The sequence below is a fragment of the Myotis daubentonii genome, chromosome 11 (assembly GCF_963259705.1).
Source record: "Myotis daubentonii chromosome 11, mMyoDau2.1, whole genome shotgun sequence".
Taxonomy (NCBI): domain Eukaryota; kingdom Metazoa; phylum Chordata; class Mammalia; order Chiroptera; family Vespertilionidae; genus Myotis; species Myotis daubentonii.
In genome coordinates, this window is record NC_081850.1 from 78,229,942 (window position 1) to 78,248,688 (window position 18,747).

The following is an 18,747-nucleotide window of genomic DNA, read 5'->3' on the forward strand; positions in this document are numbered from 1 at the left end:
CCATTTCCCTCAGACCGCCCCCCACCCCCACCCCAGCTGTAGACAGCCACTTCCTGCTTCTGTCTGTGGGTTTGCCTCTTCTGTCCATTTCACACAAATGGAAGCACACAGTGTGTGGCCTTTCGTGACTGGCTTCCTCCACTCAGCGTCGTGGGTTCAAGGTTCATTCGTGTTGTAGTGTGGGTCAGTTCTTCATTCTTTAAGTGAAATTAACTTCTGTTCTCCATCCTTTTTTATGAATGACTATTGCGTGGGCACGTCCCGTTTTCTCTGTCCGTGCGGCCGCTGGTGGACTGGGTGTTGCCACCTTTGGCTGTGATGACGCGTGTGCTGTGAGCATCCGTGCACGCGTGTTTGTGCGGCACGCACCTTCCTCCCTCGGGTTTCCGCCTGGGCGCGGGATTGCCTGGGCCCTGTTCGCTCTGACCTCCAGCGCTTGGCAATGCCGTTTCCTCCCTGAAACACCCACCCCGACTCCCCTGCCCACCTCCACTGTCGCCTGGCTGGTTCTTACTCACCTTCACGTCTCAGCTGAGACACCTCCTCCAGAAGGCCTGCCTGATTGCTCCTGGCTCCACCCGGGATGGTGCCTGTGTCCTGTCTCTGATGCCTTGAGCTCTCCTTGGGGACAGGGACTGTCTGTGCATCTTCCATTCCCAAGCTCACAGTCAGACATGCAGTAGTTGCTCAATTTTGTGCTGAAAGGCTGGCCGGACAGATGATCTGGGGCAGGCACAGTTAGAAGAGGCTTCAGGGCAGAGGCGCAGCTGGAGAGAGTGAAGGGGCGGCCTTTTAGGCTGGAGGTGGGCGTGCAGCCTGAGCTGGGGCCCGGGGAAGCCCCCAGCTGGCCTGTGTCGGGCTCAGTGAGTGGCTGGTTTGCCTTGATCAGAAGCCTGGCTCGGTGGGAGGGGCGGGTGGAGCTGGAGGGAAGGTGGGAGGTTAAGTGGGCCTGAGAGGTGACAGAAAGAGGACCAGTACCCGGCCAGTGTGGCTCAGTGTTGAGCACTGACCCTGAATCAAGAGGTCACAGTTCGATTGCTAGTCAGCGCGCAGGCCCAGGTTGCGGGCTCGATCCCCAGTGTGGGGTGTGCAGGAGGCAGCTGATCCATGGTTCTCTCTCATCACTGATGTTTCTCTCTCTCTCCCTTCCTCTCTAAAATCAATAAACATATATTTTTTTAAAAAGAAAGAACGAGGACCAAGTCCCAGACACTAAGGAAGTGGGGTCCCTTGGGAAGAACTGTCCCGGTGGGAGGGGCTGTAAGATAGAACCAGGACCAGGCTGAGGAAAGCCATGAGGTGGATGGGGGGAGCCCTGCCTCTGCCTGGGCCTCAGTTTCCCCGTGAACACAGGAAGCAATGAGTGGCGCAAGGATTCCTGGGGTCTTTCCAGCTTTGTGGGGGGCGGTATGGACTCCTCAGGAAGTCACATGACATTTGTGTCTGGGCCTAGGGGCAGCACCTGGGGTGGTGGGTCCGCGCAGGTGACAGCCCGGCCCGCCCGTCTGTCCCGCAGAGAGCAGCGTGGCGCACGGCGTAGTCTCCCGTGGGGGCCGCCTCCAGCTGAGTCGCCTGCAGCCGGCCCAGGCTGGCACCTATACGTGCGTGGCCGAGAACGCGCAGGCCGAGGCCCGCAAGGACTTCACGGTGGCCGTGCTGGGTATGTGTCCACCCTGCCCCCTGCCCATGCCCTCCCCTCACGCTGCCCCTGCCACGGCCCGGGCCTCACCGCAGCCCCTGCCGCAGTGGCCCCCCGGATCCGGAGCGCGGGTGCCCCACAGGAGCACAGCGTCCTGGAGGGGCAGGAGGTGCGGCTGGACTGCGACACTGATGGGCAGCCACCGCCCGAGGTGGCCTGGCTGAAGGACGGCCGCCCGCTGGGCCAGGGCGTGGGCCCCCACCTCCGGTAAGGCCTGGCCTGTGCCCTCCCCGCCCCGGCAGCAGGGGGCCACCCCTCACGCACCTGCTCCCGGCTCCCCCTCCCCGCGCAGCTTCTACCTGGACAGCAGCTCCCTGGTGCTGAAGGGCCTGATGGCCTCGGACTCCGGCGCCTACACCTGCGTGGCCCACAACGCGGCGGGGGAGGACGCCCGGCTGCACACCGTGAGCGTGCTGGGTGAGCGGCGAGGGGCGACGAGAGGCGGGCGCCATGGGGGCCTCCCCGGGCACTGTCCAGGGCATCTGGAGGGTGATGCGAGTGTAGGATTCGGGAGGCCTGGCTCAAGCCTCAGCCATGCCCACCTGTGAGCCCGGACGTGTGACTGCTCTGGGCCTCGGCCGCGTCCTCAGACCAGAGGCGCCACTGCAGCCAGGGGTCAGCGGGGTGCTGGGGATAAAGGATGGTGAGAAGGGAGCCCAGGGCAGGGGGTGGGGTGAGACGGTGGCCCCCAGGCCATGCCCTCATTCCTTCCCCGGGTGGATGGGGCAAAAGTCTAGGCATTGTCGCCGCCTCCCAGACCCTCCTTGGGAGAAACCCCTGCCCTCCCCGGAGCCCCTCTGTAGACCCCCTCACTGCCCCTTTTTTCTCTCCCCACCCCCAGTGCCTCCCACCATGGAGCAGGGGACAGAGGGCGCAGGGCCCCTGGTGCACAGGGCTGGGGAGCTGGTGACCATGGCGTGCCCGGTCCGGGGCTCCCCGCCCATCCACATGAGCTGGCTCAAGGACGGCCTGCCCCTCCCGCTCTCCCAGCGCACCCACCTCCACGGCTCCGGCCGCATCCTCAGGTGAGGGAGCAGCTCCTGGTCCGCCGGGGCCGGTGGATCGCAGGCCCGACATCTCCCGGCAGCTGGGCCTTGTTCACCTGCACGTGCGCCGCCTTCAGAGCGAGAGGCAGCAGGACGTGCCAGTGAGAGCGTAGGAATCGCTCTTCAGGACGCACTGATTCAGGCAGGATCCCCGAGAGTGTTCTGTTAGGAGGCCAGGGCGATGGCTATTTCTGAGACAGGGAAGGGGAGCGGTACGCCATGGAGGGAAGGCGTCGCGATGGGCAACAACCTAACACGGGGACGTCAACGCTGAACTGTTTTTACTTTCCAGCCCAGTCGTCACATAACTGTTTTCTTAGCTTCTGCAAACAGTGGTGCCCCAGGCCCAGTCCAGAGGTACCTTGCCCTGTTTAACACCCCAAAGATTTGAGACAGAAGACACGCAAGGAGCCAGTTTCTCTGGCACAGCCGCTCCGCTCGGCTCTGTCTTAAAGGGGCTCTTCTTATATTGTTGTTTACAGGCTTTATAGAAATTATAGAAACATACAGTTTCATGAGGGGCAAAGTGAGAGGGCCCCACCCCCAAATGAAACTCCAGAGATGAAAGGGGCCTCTGTCCAGAGGCTCTCACAGCCCAACGGGGGAGGCACAGATCCAGGGCGGGACATCTGGTTGTGCCCGACCCAGCCTGGCCTGGGGTGGAGGAAATCGGGGAAGGCTTCCTGGAAGGAGGTGCATGAGCAAAGCCTTCATGCATTCAGCAAGGCTTGCAGATGCTTGCTGTTCCAGGCATAGCTCTGGGCACTGAGATGTAGTGAGCAGGATAAAGGCCCTGCACCTGAGGTTTTGGAGGTAGAGGGAGATGGAAATCAAACAGCCTATCTAATAATAGACAAACATGGTAATTGACCATACCTTCACTATGCCTCCCATTGGCTAATCAGCATGATATGCAAATTAACTGCCAACAAAGATGGTGGCTAATTTGCATACTGGAGGCAGGGTGGGACAGCACCATCCTGCCTGCCCCGCTGCCATCTGGGCCTGCTATTTGCAACCTGGGGTGGTAGGGCGGGACAGCGCCATCCTACCTGCCCTGCCACCATCCGGGCCTGCTATCTGTGACCCAGGGCGGCCGGGCGGTGCAGCAGCGGTCGGCCGGCCCGCCCGGGTGTCCTGTGTGCGACCCACCCTGGGGTGGCGCCCCAACCCCCAGATCGGCCCTGCGATGTGCACGACCCAGGGAGCGGGGCAGTCACCGAGGGATTGGGCCTGGCATCTCCCACCTGGGGAGCGGGCCTAAGCCAGCAGGTGGTCATCCCCCGAGGGGTCCCAGACTGCAAGAGGGCACAGGCCAGGCTGAGGGACCCCCCTCCCCTAGTGCACAAATTTTTGTGCACCGGGCCTCTAGTATAAAAATGAAATCTCGCAAGGGACATGTGCTCTGAACAGTAAGGTAAGGTGAGGGGATGGGAGGCGGCACGGAGGGTGCTGTGTTAGGGGGTCAGTGAAAGGCACTCAGATAGCGTGCCACTGGAGCGAGACCAAAGGAAGTGGAAGGCAAGGCGAGAGGATCCATGGGGAAGAGCGTCCAGGCACAGAGGGGAGGGAGGTCAGATGACCTGGGATCTGCGGGTCCTTAGGAAGATGTGTCTTCCTGCGGAGAGGGAATGCCGAGAGGCAGCGAAGCATCATGATGTAACGTCCTTTCTTGTGGCAAAATGCACCTGATAGAAAACTTGGCCTTTGACCATTTTAAGTCTGTCATCGAGTGTGCGGTTTTACCCGTATTGAAGTACGGAGGGGCATGCAGTGCATTCACACTGTCGTGCCACCATCACCTCCATCCATCTCCAGAACTTCCTCCTCTTCCCAAACGGAAACTCTGTCCCCATGAAGCAGTCACTCCCATCCCGCCCGCCCCCACCCCCGGTCCCTGGCTCCCACTGTCTCCTTCCTCTCTCTCTGGATTTGGCTCCTCCAGGCCCCTCCATGAGTGGAGTCAGACAGTATTTGTCTCTGTGTCTGGCTCATCTCAGCATCGTGCCCCCCGGCTGCACATCATGATACCCCAGTAGCAGGGGTCAGGATCCCTTCCTGTAAGGCTGAGGGACACTCACTGTGGGGATGGACCACATTTCGCTCCTCCGTCACCCCTCGGTGGACACTTGGGTTGCTCCCACCTTGGCTGTTGTGAGTGAAGCTGCCGTGAGCACAGGTGTACAAGTATCTCTCCGAGTCTTCGCTTCAGTTCTTTCGGGTGATGACAGGTTTTTACACGGTCCTTCCGGCTGCTGTGTGGACAGCAGACTGTGGGGTCAAGGGCAGAGCAGGGAGGCGAGACCCAGTGCGGCCTGGACCAGAGCCTGCGGTGAGGCGGGCAGAGGTGAGCGACAGGGAGGAGTTGACTTGATCCGAGGCTCCCATCGGGGACCCGGGAAGGCTGGGGCCCTGTGCTCTGAGATGGGCCCGCGGGGGAGGGACAGGTGGAGGGGAGAGACCTGAGTCCTGCTGGAACATGGTGGGTTTGGGAGGCTCTCGGGCGTCCAGGCAGGATGGTGACCGGGCGTTTGTGGAGAGAGCCGTGTGGGACTGTCAGCAGCAGGTGGCGTTGGGAGCCAGGACTGGCTGCGACCCCGGGGCGAGGGTGGACTGCACCCCGGCCACCAGGGTGAGCAGCGGCCGGAGGAGTGGGTGAGGTGAAGGGGGGCTCGACAGAAAGTGGGGGACAGACAGTGGACGACTGGTGAGTCCTGGAGATGAGGAATTATCTAGAAGAGAGGGGGTGGAGGAGGCCCGGCTGGCGTGGCTCAGTGGTGGAGCGTGGACCTATGAACAAGGAGGTCCCGGTTCCATTCCCAGTCAGGGCACATGCCCGGGTTGCGGGCTCGATCCCCAGTGTGGGGCGTGCAGGAGGCAGTTGATCACTGAGTCTCTCTCATCACTGATGTTTCTCTCTCTCCTCCCTTCTTCTCTGAAATCAATAAAAATATATTTTTTTAAAAAAGAAAGAAAAGGGGTGGGGGAGGCAGGCCGTCCTAGGAGGGCAGTGGGGCTCCGGAGGGGGAGGAGGCAGCTGGCTGTGGAATGAGATGGCGGAGGAGGCATTGGGGCACAGGGAGCCAGGAAGGGGTTGAAACAGAGGCTGGACCTGCTCAAGTTTGTGTCTGAGAGCCGCCCTTTTGACTGGCAAGCCTTTGGGAGGCCGAATGAGAATGGGGGAGGGGAGGGACCTTTGCACTGAGCCCCCCCTTCTCTGTCCTCTCTCCCCCTTTTCTCGAGGGGCTCAGGATTTCCCGGGTGCAGTTGGCAGATGCCGGCGTCTTCACCTGTGTGGCTGCAAGCCCCGCCGGCGTGGCCGACAGGAACTTCACCTTGCAGGTGCACGGTATGGAGCAGTGGCGTGCCCTGGTCTGTCCTCGGCCTTGGGGTGTAAGAATGAAGGCCTGTGTGAGCAAACAGCGACTCGGTCTGATCTGTTCACCTCCTGAGTAGTCGCTGGACACCGTGGGGTGGCAGGAACTTGCCAGGAACTGGGGTACAGCAGTGAGCAGAGATGGCCCCTGCCACTAGGAGGGCAGGGCAGGACACCGCTCTGTAAAGAGGCGACCACAATCCCAGGGGACTGGTGCTGCGAGGGGAAGGTCAGGGTGCTGGGGGAGCACAGAGCGGGCACTGCACCCGGCCTCAGGCATTCCAGGAAGGCTGCCTGGAGGAGGTGAGGCCTAAGGCGAGGACAAGAGAAGGGATTGTCCAGAGCGATGGTCCAGGGAAGGGCCACCTGGCACGGGGTGAAATGACGCGTGCCCACCCTCTGCCCTGCACAGTGCCCCCTGTCCTGGAGCCGGCGGAGTTCCAGAACAATGTGGCAGTGGTCCGTGGCTCCCCGGTGGTCCTCCCCTGTGAAGCCCAGGGCAGCCCCCTGCCCCTAGTGTCATGGATGAAAGACGGGGAGCCCCTGTTCCTCCAGAGTCTTGAACAGGGGCCGGGCCTGCAGCTGGAGACGGCGGGAGCTGGGGACTCGGGGACCTACTCCTGCGTGGCCGTGAGCGAGGCGGGGGAGGCACGGAGGCATTTCCAGCTGACGGTGATGGGTGGGTCATCTGCCCCCAGCGCCAGCATCCCTGGGCCAGGGAGGGTCGGGCGGGCGGGCCTGGGGGGGGGGGGTGCTGGAGGAGGAGGAGAGGGAGCCGAGTGCCCCAGGGGCCTGGAGCAGGGCTTGGGGAACAGGCAGCGGGGATGCTGCATTCTCCTGGGGCTGCCTCCTCAGTCCTGTCCCCAAACCATGTAAAGTGGACAAGAGCCGCTGAAACCTGGGCAGGAGTGGAGTCCTACATCTCAAGCACAGGAGTTCTCCAGTGCCGCTGTGTATTAGAAACACGTGTGCCCATTGTGCCTGCGCCTCCACACTGTGTCCTTGTTAGTGTTAAAGCAGGAGGAACTGTCCCAGGCAGATGGGCCGTGGTTTCTCCGTTCTTAGGGCCTCCCGCACACCCCACCTGCCTGTTTATGGCTCTGCCTGCTCTGTCCACTGCCAGCACCTGGATGGTAGGGGCAGGGGATGCACCCCAGCTCCCACTTCTCCAACAAGGGCCCCACCGCTGATGCAGGCGTGGCGTTTCACAGATCCCCCCCACATCGAGGACTCGGGCCAGCCCGCAGAGCTGTCGCTGACCCCCGGTGCCCCCTTGGAGCTTCGCTGTGATGCCCGGGGCACCCCCTTGCCCAACATCACCTGGCATAAGGACGGGCAGACCCTGAACAGCCAGGAGGACAGCAGAGGGACTGGGCAGCGGCTCCGGGTGGAGGCTGTGCAGGTGCTGCTGTCTTGCCTGCTGTTGGGGGAGGGGGAGAGAGGGTCCCAGCAGCATCTGGCAAGGTTTGGCTGAGCTCCTCCTCTGTGTGGGGTAAGGATGTGGAGATGACCCACCTGGGCCATGCCCTCAGGAGCTCCCAGCCCTGTCAGAGCCAAAGCTGATGCAGAAACCATATAACCAGAGGAGGGCTGGTGCAGTCAGGGGGACTTCTTGGAGGAGGCAGGCTTTGCCCTAGCCCGAAAGCAAGGGTGAGATGGAGATAGAGAAGAAGCATCCCAGGGAGGGGAATAGGTGGGTTGGAAAGTGGGGTGGCAAGCTCAGTGGGGTCCTTAGTTGTAAAGGAAGGAGGCCAGGAGGTAGGCAGCCTGAGGCCAGGGGTGGCTGCTCACCCTGCTCCGTCCCCAGGTGGGCGATGGTGGGCTGTACACTTGCCTGGCCCACAACCCTGCTGGCGAAATCGAGAAGAGCTTCCGGGTCAGGGTTCAAGGTAGGGGTGTCGGGGGCGGGCAGGAGAGGGAGGCAGGATGGGCCCTGCAGGGGCGGGTCCATTCCTCATGCTCTCTCTTTGCCCCCAGCCCCTCCAAACGTTATTGGGCCCCGAGGCCCCCGCTCTGTGGTTGGCCTGGCCCCGGGGCAGCTGGTTCTGGAGTGCTCCGTGGAGGCGGATCCCGCCCCCGAGATTGAGTGGCACCGAGATGGCATCCTGCTGCAGGTGGGTGCCAGGCTGGGGGCCCAGGGACCCCTCCTTCTGTCCCGCTCAGGCCCAGACCCTGACCTGCCTGCACCAGCACTTGGCGCACCTGCCCTGCTGCTGTTCTCCCCCTGCTATTGTCCCCACATAGTGGATGGGGACCCTGAGGCAAGGCTCGGGTGTGGGCGCAGGGCTTCTGACGCCTCCCGTGTTCTTCCCATTGCAGCTTTGAGCGACACTGAGTGCTGTGTGCCCCGGGCCAGTTACTGAGCTTCTCTGGGCTCACCCCTGAAACGGGGGGCTCGCTGCTGGGCACCCAAGGAGTGTAGTCCTGGTGGAAGGTCCCACTCCTGTATGAGCATAAGCCCCCCTGCACCCTCCCAGTGGGCATCAGGCCAGGGCTACAGGCCAGCCCACAATGGCCGAGGCCGCTGTCCGCCCCCCCCCCCCATTCCTAGATCCTCTCTGGCTGGTGCCTGGGGACAGGCCCGGTCCAGCCCAGCACTGACCAGGGTCTCTCCACCCCGGGGGGTCTACAGGCAGACGCCCACACCCAGTTCCCAGAGCAGGGCCGGTTCCTCCAGCTGCAGGCCCTGAGCACAGCTGACAGCGGCAACTACAGCTGCACAGCCCGCAACGCCGCGGGCAGCACCAGCGTGGCCTTCCACGTGGAGATCCACAGTGAGTGGGCCTGCCCCACCCGCCCTGCCCACTCCCCTCCGCGTCGCCGGCTCCCGGAACCCACCCCCTCTGTGCCCCTCCTCCAGTGGTGCCCTCCATCCAGCCGGGACCACCAGCGGTGAACGCCTCCGTGAACCAGAGCGTCCTGCTGCCCTGCCAGGCGGAGGGGGCCCCGCCACCCCTCATGAGCTGGCGGAAGGACGGGGCCCCCCTGGACCTTGGGAGCCCCAGGTGAGTGTTGGAAGGGGAAGGTCTCAGGTACCGCTTTGCAGGTCATAAACAGAAACCCATCTGCACGGTTAGAGCAGAAGGTGACTGTGTATCGTTGGGTCACGGGTGCGCTCAGACCCAAGGATAGGCGTGCCTGTTTGTCAAGAGCGTCTCGAACCCCTGGTGGCTGTCTGTCTGTCTGTGTGGTTTGATCCTTTGGTGCTCATCTCTATTTCTGTGGGTGGGGGCGGGGGGCTTCCTGCCTCTCTCTCTCTCTCTCTCTCTCTCTCTCTCTCTCTCTCTCTCTCTCTCTCTCTTTCTCTCTCATAATCAATTTTTTCTGCACCTTCTTTCACAGAGATGGCTCCCTGTGGCCCCCAGGTTAGAGTCCTCAGTTCACACAACCTGCAGAGCCTAGAGAGCTGTCTGGGAGCCCCAGTTCCAAATTCCCAGGGCAGGGAATTCCATTGGCTCAGCCTGAGTGACGTGTTCCTCCTCAGTCCAATCAGCTGGGGCTGGGGGCGGGGTAACACAGAACTGACATGACCCCTTTCGAAGGGGCCGTTCTTAGATCTAGAGGCCATTCTCAGACAGGTGGGGGCCTCTGCCTGCTGACTCTCGGGGAGCGGCGAGGCCCAGGTAGAAACCCAGGAGGCCCAAAGCAGCCTCCTGCCCTTCCTGATGCCGGGTTGAGGGGTGCACAGCTGTGGCCCCGCTAACCTCAGCCTCACGGATGCGGGACTCGGGGTTGGGTCTCCATGGCAACCCCCCCCTCCGGTTCCAGATTGCAGGTTCTGCCCGAGGGTTCCCTGAGGATCCAGCCGGTCCTCGCCCAGGACTCTGGCCGCTACCTCTGCCTGGCGTCCAACTCTGCGGGCTCCGATCGGCAGGCCCGTGACCTCCGGGTCTTCGGTAGGTGGACAGGGGGAGGTGTGCTCCTTGCCTTCAGCATCCACCCCGTGATAGGACCGGGTCCTGCTTAGTGTCTGGGCCATTCTAGCGTCAGCAGCCAACAGCAATGGTCTCCAAATGTTTCTGACCACGAAGCTCATTAGTAAAATATGCTCAAAAGATGGATTTTTATACATATGTTACATACACCCACTATTACGCTATTATTTTTATTGATTTCAGAGAGGAAGGGAAAGGGAGAGAGAGATAGAAACATCAGTGATGAGAGGGAATCGTTGATCGGTTGCCTCCTGCATGCCCCACAGTGGGGATCGAGCCCGCAACCCGGGCACGTGCCCTTGACCAGGAATCGAACCGTGATGTCCTGGTTCATAGGCCGACGCTCAACCACTGAGCCACTGGGCTATGCTATTACACTGAGCGTGATAAAACACATAAGATATAAAACATTTGCAAGGATAAGACTCAGAATCGCCGAACCGGGCGCTCTGGCCTGCTTTCCCACTCCAACCCATCCCCTTGGAGGCCATGTGCGGGGCCCCGGCCTGGGTCAGACTGGTGGGGGCTGTGACAGCCCGGAGGTCTCTTCCAGGACAGGCAGTTAGGGGTCGCCAGCCTCTGGGGTGAGCAAAGGCCCATCACCCCAACTTTGGGAGCCCGTGGGAGTTCCCCAAGGGGCTTTCCTCCCGCCTCCTCTCCCTGCTTCCTGGGGGGTTGAAGTGGTGGGGTCCCCGGGCCTCCCCCGTCCCGGTCTCCTGACACTGCTCTCTCCCCAGAGCCTCCTGCCATCGCCCCCAGCCCCTCCAACCTGACCCTGACAGCCCACACCCCCGCCTCGCTGCCCTGCGACGCCAGGGGCTCCCCCAAGCCCCTCGTGGCCTGGTGGAAGGACGGACAGAAGCTGGACTTCCGCATGCAGCAGGGCGCCTACCGGTACTGAGCGTCCTTCTGGGAGCACCTGAGCCGCTCGGGGTGGGGAAGGGCATGCCCATCTCAGAGGGTGGCCCGGGTCAGGGATGTGCTCCGGGCTCAGCCAGCCACCACCATCCTCGGGGTTGGGGGGGGTGTTGGGGGGAGGGGAGCCTTCGCACTGAGATGTCCGGCAGGGCGCGGGGGCATTTGAGACACAGCCAAGCAGAAAACACACGCCCTTTAAAGCCGTGACAGTCGCAGCTTAGACACATTCCTGAAGCCCAAGTTCATGCTGGTGAGCCGGACCCAGGGTCTCCCCGCTTCTCCAATGTGGCTGATGCGGGAGTGGTCGCTGGGGCGTGGAAGGGGCCAGCTCACCAGGTCACTGGCCAGGCGTCTCTGTGCCCGGTGCCAGTCACCGCGGAGGCCTCCGCTCAGCAGGTCTCAGGAGACACGGCGGGACGACTGGGCGTGCGGCTGCCGTTAGAGAAGCTGTCGCCACGGGCAGGCAGCGTGGAGGTTATAGAGGAACAAGGATGAAAGCGGAAATGGCCCCCTGACTAGGCCTTTGGAGGTGGAAACTTCTCAGAGAAACTTCTAGAACGAGGGCTAGGGGCCAGAGACAGGAAAGGAAAATAGTCATGAGACACCCCCCCACCCCCCACCCCCCTACACACCCCTCAACCTTCCAGATTCGCAGGACAGGGAGACCATGGCTGGTTTGTCTCAGGTCAGCCAGGCCTGTCACTCAGCAGCCAACCGTCTGTCCGTCCGTCCCAGGCTCCTGCCCTCCAATGCCCTACTCCTCGCAGCCCCCGGCCCCCAGGACGCAGCCCAGTTTGAGTGTGTGGTGAGCAATGAGGTGGGAGAGGCCCGCAAGCAGTACCAGGTGACTGTCCACGGTGAGTTGAGATGGGGGCACGGGCCATGGGCCACCTCCTCCAGGAGGCCCTCCCTGATCCCACCCTGCCCACACTGACATAACCCCAACTCCAGCACAGTCCCTGGCACGTGCGAGCTCGCAGGAGACACCCCTTCTGATCCAAAATGTTCTAAACCCAAATCTTACCTCGTCAGCACCTTGGTTAAAATCCCCCCTCCACTGCCCCCTGTCCTCATAGAATGCGAGGTGTCACCCTGGCCCTCGAGGCTCACTGACTCCTCCCCAGGTTAAGCTCGCCCCATGGCCTGCCTCATTCTGGGACCCGGTCTGCTGGGTGGCTTTCTGTTCCTCACCCCTGGGCCTTCACACATGCTGTTCCCTCTGCCGTGAGCACTGTTCCCTTCGCCCTTCACCCAGCGGACACCGGCTGCTCCAGGCTCAGGTTAAATGCCACGCCCCCTGCTCTGAGCTGCCAGCGGCTCCCACTCCCCGAGGCGCCTGGCTGGTGTCTCTACAGAAAGCAGTTCATAAGCATCCCTGTGCCTGTCGAAACATTGGCCCTGAGCGAGCGAGTGGGACCCCTCTCTGCTGCCCTCCCTCCGTGGCCCTTCGTCACTCATCTCACCATGGGTCCTAGTGTCTGCTCATGGCTTCCCTCCACCTGGCCGCGCCGTGCGCCCCGGGACCGCGGGGGGCCTCACGCCTGCGCTTGGGTTTCAGTGCCCCCCACCATCGCCGACGACCAGACGGACTTCACTGTGACCCAGATGGCCCCCGTGGTCCTCACGTGCCACAGCTCCGGCGTGCCCGCCCCCGCGGTGTCCTGGAGCAAGGCAGGCCTCCCCCTGCGGGCCCGGGGGAGTGGCTATCGTGTCTCGCCTTCGGGTAAGCAAGGGGGACCCCAGGGAAGCTGCTGCTGAGGGGAGGCAGGGACCTGGGCAGAGAGGGTGACAGCAGCCCCGGGGGCCGTGTGGCGGGGCCTGGCTCTGCCATTATCCTTGCTGTGTGACCTGGGAGAAACCCCTGGCCCTCTCTGGGCCTCAGTCTCCCATTCTGCACACTAGGGTGCTGCTGTCCTTCCGTGGCTCTCTGATGACAGTTGGCAAACGAGTGCTGCTTCATGGCAAAGCGACGTCACCCGTAGCGATGAGCGTTTGCGCGCAGCCAGCTTGGTCTCCTTAGCGAGCGTGTAAACAGACGAGGCATGCGGCCCACTGGCCACGCGTTTGACATGCTTGCCTTAGAGCGCTGTCCTTTATGCAGAAATTGTGCTTCTCTTAGCTTTTCTTTCTTCTATGGCAGTGGTTCTCAACCTTCCTAAGGCTGTGACCCTTTAATACAGTTCCTCATGTTGTGGTGACCCCCAACCATAAAATTATTTTTGTGGCTACTTCATCACTGTGATTTTGCTACTGTTATGAATCGTCATGTAAATATCTGCTATGCAAGATGTATTTTCATTGTTACAAATTGAACATAATGAAAGCATAGTGATTAATCACAAAAACAATATGTAATTATATATGTGTTTTCCGATGGTCTTAGGCGACCCCTGTGAAAGGGTCGTTCGACCCCCAAAGGGGTCGCGACCCACAGGTTGAGAACCGCTGTTCTATGGAATTAGGGTGATTGCAGATGGTGACTTATAAAATATCTATTTATCAAAAAAGGAAAGTTGGAAACTTTATGGGGATTGAGGTGAAATGTACTTGCTGGTTAGTTGGTGAAATCCTCAAGTCAGAACCGCTGGCCGGGTCTGTGGCTTTTAAGCTCTCACAGAGCCCCAGAGGTCCCCTCAGGCAGCGGTCACGGGAAGCCGGCGTCCTCTTCCCACCCCCCCACCCCCACCCCCCAGGCTCTTAGGGCTCGTGGGACACGGTTAGAAACCACTTCACGTAACTGCTCAGGGGCAGCCTGTGGTCTCGAGAGGAGGACAGGGGAAGCGGCAATCCAGGGCACTTCCTGGAGGAGGCAAGCGCTAGGGCCTGGGGAGCTGTGGGTGGCCAGGGATTCCAGGCGGGCAGTGGCCGATCCTGGGACATCACAGCCAGAGGGTCTAGAGACCGTCCTGTCTGATGCCTCATTGCACACGTGGGGAAACTGAGGCCCTGAGAGGGGAAGGGACTTGCCCACAGCTAGGCTCCGGGCAGGAGCAGAGGCAGGCCTGGACCCAGGTGCCCCAGGCTGCTTACCTGTGGGCAGGGAGGCAGGCCGACTGGCCGGGACCAGAGACACCGGGTCGGGGTATGGAAGACGGGCTGCCTCCGTCCCTGAGGACTTGTCTCCAGAACCCTCACCTCTGCGTGCCCCCTTCCACCTCCAGGCGCCCTGGAGATCGGGCAGGCCCTCCCCGTCCACGCCGGCCGCTACACCTGCACGGCCCAGAACTCCGCAGGCGTGGCCCGCAAGCACGTAGCCCTGACCGTGCAAGGTAGGGTGCCCGGTCCTTCGGCTCAGACAGCTGTAGCCCTGGGGGCAGGGGCGCAGGTAAAGAGCCAGAAGCAGCTGGGGCTAGGGGCGGGGGTGGGGGTGGGGGGCAGGGAATGAGGACCCAGGTCCGATGCCCATTCCTGCCTGTGTTCTCATTCCTGGTGGGACTCTGGGAGGAAATCAGCCCTCCCATGTCTCCCGTGCCCCAGTTTCCAGAACCTCCCGTCCTTTCTGGAGTCCTCGCTCTCCAGTGCTCGGGGCCCTGGACGGAGGCCTGGGTGCGAAGGGTCCCCAGCCCTGTTCCCTTTCAGCCTCGCCCGTGGTGAAGCCGTCGCCCAGCGCGGTCCGGGCCCTGGTGGAGGAGGAGGTGCTGCTGCCTTGCGCGGCCTGGGGTGTCCCCCGGCCCAGCATCGCCTGGCAGAAGGAGGGGCTCAGCATCCCTGAGGGTGAGTCTGCACTGAGCCCAGAGCCTTAGGGAGGAGGGCAGAAGGGGCTGGGGTCCTCCTCCCCGCCAGCCCTCTGCAGGCCTGCCCACCCCCCTTCCCCTCCTGCACCCACAGCCCGAGACTGGGCCTGAGCGCTCGGTGGCTGGGCTGGAGGTCGGAGAGGGGCCAGCCTGGCTGGGCTCTGGGTCCAGCTTCCACACTCCCTCTGTCCCCGCATCACCCCGTGACCGCGGTGTGTCACCTGCTGCCTGACCTGACGGAACAGCCCAAGCCACCCTCCTGCCCTCCTCAGGGGTCCTTCGGCCCCAGCCCCCAGCCAGTTTCTTCCCACCCAATCCAGGAAGGGGTACCCAGGTCCTACCCAGCGGACAGCTGCGGATCACCCACGCCCGCCCAGAGGACGCCGGGAACTACTTTTGCATCGCCCAGAACAGCGCGGGCAGTGCCGTGGGCAGAACGCGGCTGGTGGTGCAAGGTGGGTCCGGGGAGCGGCTTCGAGGCTGGCTCTGAGCCAGGGGGGAGGGGGGGGGTTACCCCCGTGTCTTCCCCGGGGGCACCCCAGCACCGTCTGTGGGTCTAGAAGGAATTCGGAGAAAGCGTTGGGCCCAGGTCTGACTTCAGATGGGAGCTCGTGCCCCTGACTCCCCGCCTCTGATGGGACACGAACCTCATCAGCCCGCGTTCGTTCCTGTAGCAGCAGTCACCTCTGTCCCTTCTCCTGCACCAGCGCCCTTGCACGTGTGCGCGCCTTAGTCTGATGCTGGTGGTCTCCAGAGAGAGAGGAGGCATCGCTGGCCCCACATCCGCACGGCAGCCGGGAATGTTCGGTGTGGGCCGGGCCTGCTGTAACCCAGGACCAGCTCTGGGGGCGGCTTGGGGGCTGTCCCTGTGGGCGGCTGTGCACAGCTGGGGTCAGACTGTGGCTGGGAGCCCCGAGGGGCGCCTGGCTCCAGGCCTCCTCCCCAGCCTCCTTGCCCAGTGCACTCCTCTTCCCTGCGCCTCGGAGCATCACTGCGGTCACCAGTGGGCCAGGCACCACGCCTGCCGGGCCAGTGACCTGCCCCCTGCCCCCTGCCCCCGCGTAGCTCCTCCCCAGGGAGGAAGGTGCCCGCAGAAGGGACCTGTGCCCACGTGCAGCCTGGCCAGGGAGGCCTCTGTAGTCACTGCATGTGTGTGAGTGTGGTATACGCGCACGTGCATGTGTGTGCCAGGAGGCCACCCTCTCACAGCTCTTCTGAAAACTCGAGCCCCCAATTGTCCAGACCATGGGCCATGGTCTGTGCCCAGAGAGTTGGTGGAAGCAGCAGATGGGGGTGAAAGAGGGGACTGAGAGGTGTGCCAAGGGCCCAGGGGCAGGAGCAGCCCACCCTCACCCAGCCCAGTCCCCGAGTGGGCCTGCCTGTCCCCACAGTTCCTCCAGTGATCGAGACCGGCCTCCCCGACCTGGCCACCACCGAAGGCTCCCACGCCCTCCTGCCCTGCACCGCCCGGGGCAGCCCGGAGCCGGACATCACCTGGGAAAAGGACGGCCAGCCTGTGTCTGGAGCTGAGGGCAAGTTCAGCATCCAGCCATCCGGGCAGCTGCTGGTGAGGAACTCGGAGGTGAGACTCCGGCCTGGCGCACAGAGGGGAGCCATGGCAACAAGGGGAGCGGTGAGCATCGGCTGCACCCCCAGGTCGTCATGCTGAACGCTGTGCAGTCTCAGCCCAGGATCCTGGGAAGACAGGTGTCGTCGTCCCCGGGAGCAGATGAAGACACCGAGGCTCTGAGTGTCCCCAGGTCACGCTGTTCCCAAGCAGAACCACAATTTGAACGTGGACCTCCTGACGAGCTCCCGGGGAGGGAGGGAGCCCAGATGGGAGCAGGGGTACAGCCATGGCTCTGCGTCCCCAGCCTGCGCCTGGTTGTCCTCAGCCTCGTGTTGATGTTGACCGGAGGTGGGGATCCCGTCCCCTTCCCCATCGGCACTTAGCGGATTCTGTAATTACAAAACGGGCTGCTCTCCAGATGTGCGGCTGCTCAGACACACCTGTGGGGGGGGAGGGGGCTCAGGGCACCACAGGCCCTGGCCCACGGGAGGCCGGGTGGTGCAGTGGTGAGGCGCCGGCCCTATTCCTCTTGGAGAAGTCGCCAAAAGCAGGAGCTTCCTGAGGGACCGTGTTAGCGTGGATGGTGCTGGTCCAGGGCCAGTTCTGAGCACAGAGCTCGGCACGGAGTAGGCGCTCGGTGAATGGAAACTGCCGTGATGGCACGGTCAGGGCTCGGAGGAGGACGCTGCGGGGCCGCAGCGGTGCAGCGAGCCCTGTGCCAGCTGAGGGACTCGGGCAGCTCGCCGCCTCTGGCTGGCTGCCCCGCGGGAACCTGGGGGGCCCAGGCTGGGGGCGCAGGCAGTTCTCGCTGACCCCTCCCTTTGCCCACAGAGCCAGGATGCCGGTACCTACACCTGCACAGCCGAGAACCCCGTGGGCCGCGCCCGCCGCCGGGTGCACCTCACCATCCTGGCGCTGCCCGTCTTCACCACCCTGCCTGGGGACCGCAGCCTGCGCCCCGGGGACAGGCTGTGGCTTCGCTGTGCGGCCCGGGGCAGCCCTACGCCCCGCATTGGCTGGACCGTCAACGACCGGCCAGTCACAGGTCTGGGCCAGCTGCGGGCTGGCGGGCAGCACGGGGCCCTGGGAGGCGGCGGAGGCCCAGCAGGGGAGCCCACGCTGGCAGGGAGGTAGAGGGTGTGAGTCGGTGCGGTGGGTCCTGGGTCTCCAGACTTGGCCCTGGGCAGGGCGGTTGGGACAAACCCATGTTTGGCCAGAGGTGACTTGTCACGCGTCAGACCTGGCAAGAAGCCACCTGCAAAAAAAACTCCACCATGGGGAGCTCGGGCCAGGAGCGGGCCTGTGCTCCACCCGGGGCCATGGTGCCCACTGCGGGCCACGGCAAACCCCTTTCCTGAGGATTCTGGCTCCTACGGGGCCCAGGTGATGTTTAGGGGCCTGAAGGCTGCATAGTAGGTGCTCAGTAAATGTCTGCTGAATCGCTGAAATGCAAAAAGTCACTGCAAAATGACATTCCATGCCCTCCTAAGCCAGGAGACGGCTTTATCCCCCCTCACACCCTCCCGCTTCCTGGGTGGGAGCTGGGGCGAGTGATCCAGGCTCTCTGAGCCCAGCTCCTTCCCGTGAAGCGGAGATAGCAGGCGTCCGCGGGCGCCGCGTCCATGCAGAGGCCCACGGGAACAGGCACCCGGAGACCTGCCCTGACCGCTCACCCAGCTCACGGTGTGGACCTGGAAACGAGAAAGGCGGCCCCTCACCCACATCCTCTGAGGCGGCCTGTGCTTCCCCCTCGCCAGGCGCCCCCAGGGAGAAGGGCCACCGATTTCTGTGTCTTTACTAGGCACCTGCGGGGTGCTCAGGCCGGAGTTCAGGGCACCCTGAGAGGTCTCTTTCTTTGCCACAGAGGGCGTGTCCGAACTGGACGGGGGCAGCACGCTGCAGAGGGTGGCGGTCAGCAGGGAGGACAGCGGGACCTACGTCTGCTGGGCTGAGAACAGAGTGGGCCGCGTGCAGGCTGTCAGCTTCGTCCACGTGAAGGGTGAGGCACGAGCCCTGGGCTGTTCGCTCGAGACCGGCTGGCCTCCCTCTGAGACTGGCCTCCTGACCTTGGAAGTAGCAATTCTCCACCCTGGCTGTACCTAGCACCCCCTGGGACTTCATAACTCAGAGGCCCAGGTCCACCCTGATTTAGTAGCCCTGCCTCCCTGGGGCAGGGCCCAGCAGAGGGATTTTTAATCCCCGGACAGCCTGGCTGCAGGTGGAATGGGGATCTGACCGGGCAGCCTGCAGGATCCAACTGAGCCGCTAGAGAGGGCCCGTGTGGGAGGCAGGCCCGGGGGCCAGGGCACTCTGGCAGGAAAACACACGAAGCTTGCCAGCCCGCCCGTGGTCCCCTGTGCAGCCAGCAGCGACACAGTAACGGGTGCTGATCATGTGTTAATTTGCTCAACTTCAGGATGGGTAGGGTGGGGCTTGACGGAGGGCCATGAGCAGCCCCGGCACCAGGAC

At 63.0% G+C, this 18,747-nt stretch overlaps 1 protein-coding gene across 1 annotated transcript in view; it reads left to right on the forward strand.

The window, feature by feature from the left end:
* HMCN2 (hemicentin 2) overlaps positions 1-18,747 on the forward strand; it is a 140,217-nt gene that overhangs the window by 104,637 nt on the left and 16,833 nt on the right. The window contains exons 63-83 of the mRNA XM_059658329.1: positions 1,517-1,660; positions 1,747-1,906; positions 1,992-2,116; positions 2,541-2,724; positions 5,997-6,094; positions 6,534-6,800; positions 7,333-7,523; positions 7,929-8,010; positions 8,099-8,235; positions 8,754-8,895; positions 8,982-9,126; positions 9,890-10,017; positions 10,794-10,950; positions 11,710-11,831; positions 12,533-12,697; positions 14,136-14,243; positions 14,554-14,688; positions 15,029-15,163; positions 16,100-16,290; positions 17,110-17,323; positions 18,143-18,277. Of these exons, the coding sequence (XP_059514312.1) occupies positions 1,517-1,660; positions 1,747-1,906; positions 1,992-2,116; positions 2,541-2,724; positions 5,997-6,094; positions 6,534-6,800; positions 7,333-7,523; positions 7,929-8,010; positions 8,099-8,235; positions 8,754-8,895; positions 8,982-9,126; positions 9,890-10,017; positions 10,794-10,950; positions 11,710-11,831; positions 12,533-12,697; positions 14,136-14,243; positions 14,554-14,688; positions 15,029-15,163; positions 16,100-16,290; positions 17,110-17,323; positions 18,143-18,277 (3,165 nt within the window). The remainder of the gene's footprint in view (positions 1-1,516; positions 1,661-1,746; positions 1,907-1,991; positions 2,117-2,540; positions 2,725-5,996; positions 6,095-6,533; positions 6,801-7,332; positions 7,524-7,928; positions 8,011-8,098; positions 8,236-8,753; positions 8,896-8,981; positions 9,127-9,889; positions 10,018-10,793; positions 10,951-11,709; positions 11,832-12,532; positions 12,698-14,135; positions 14,244-14,553; positions 14,689-15,028; positions 15,164-16,099; positions 16,291-17,109; positions 17,324-18,142; positions 18,278-18,747) is intronic.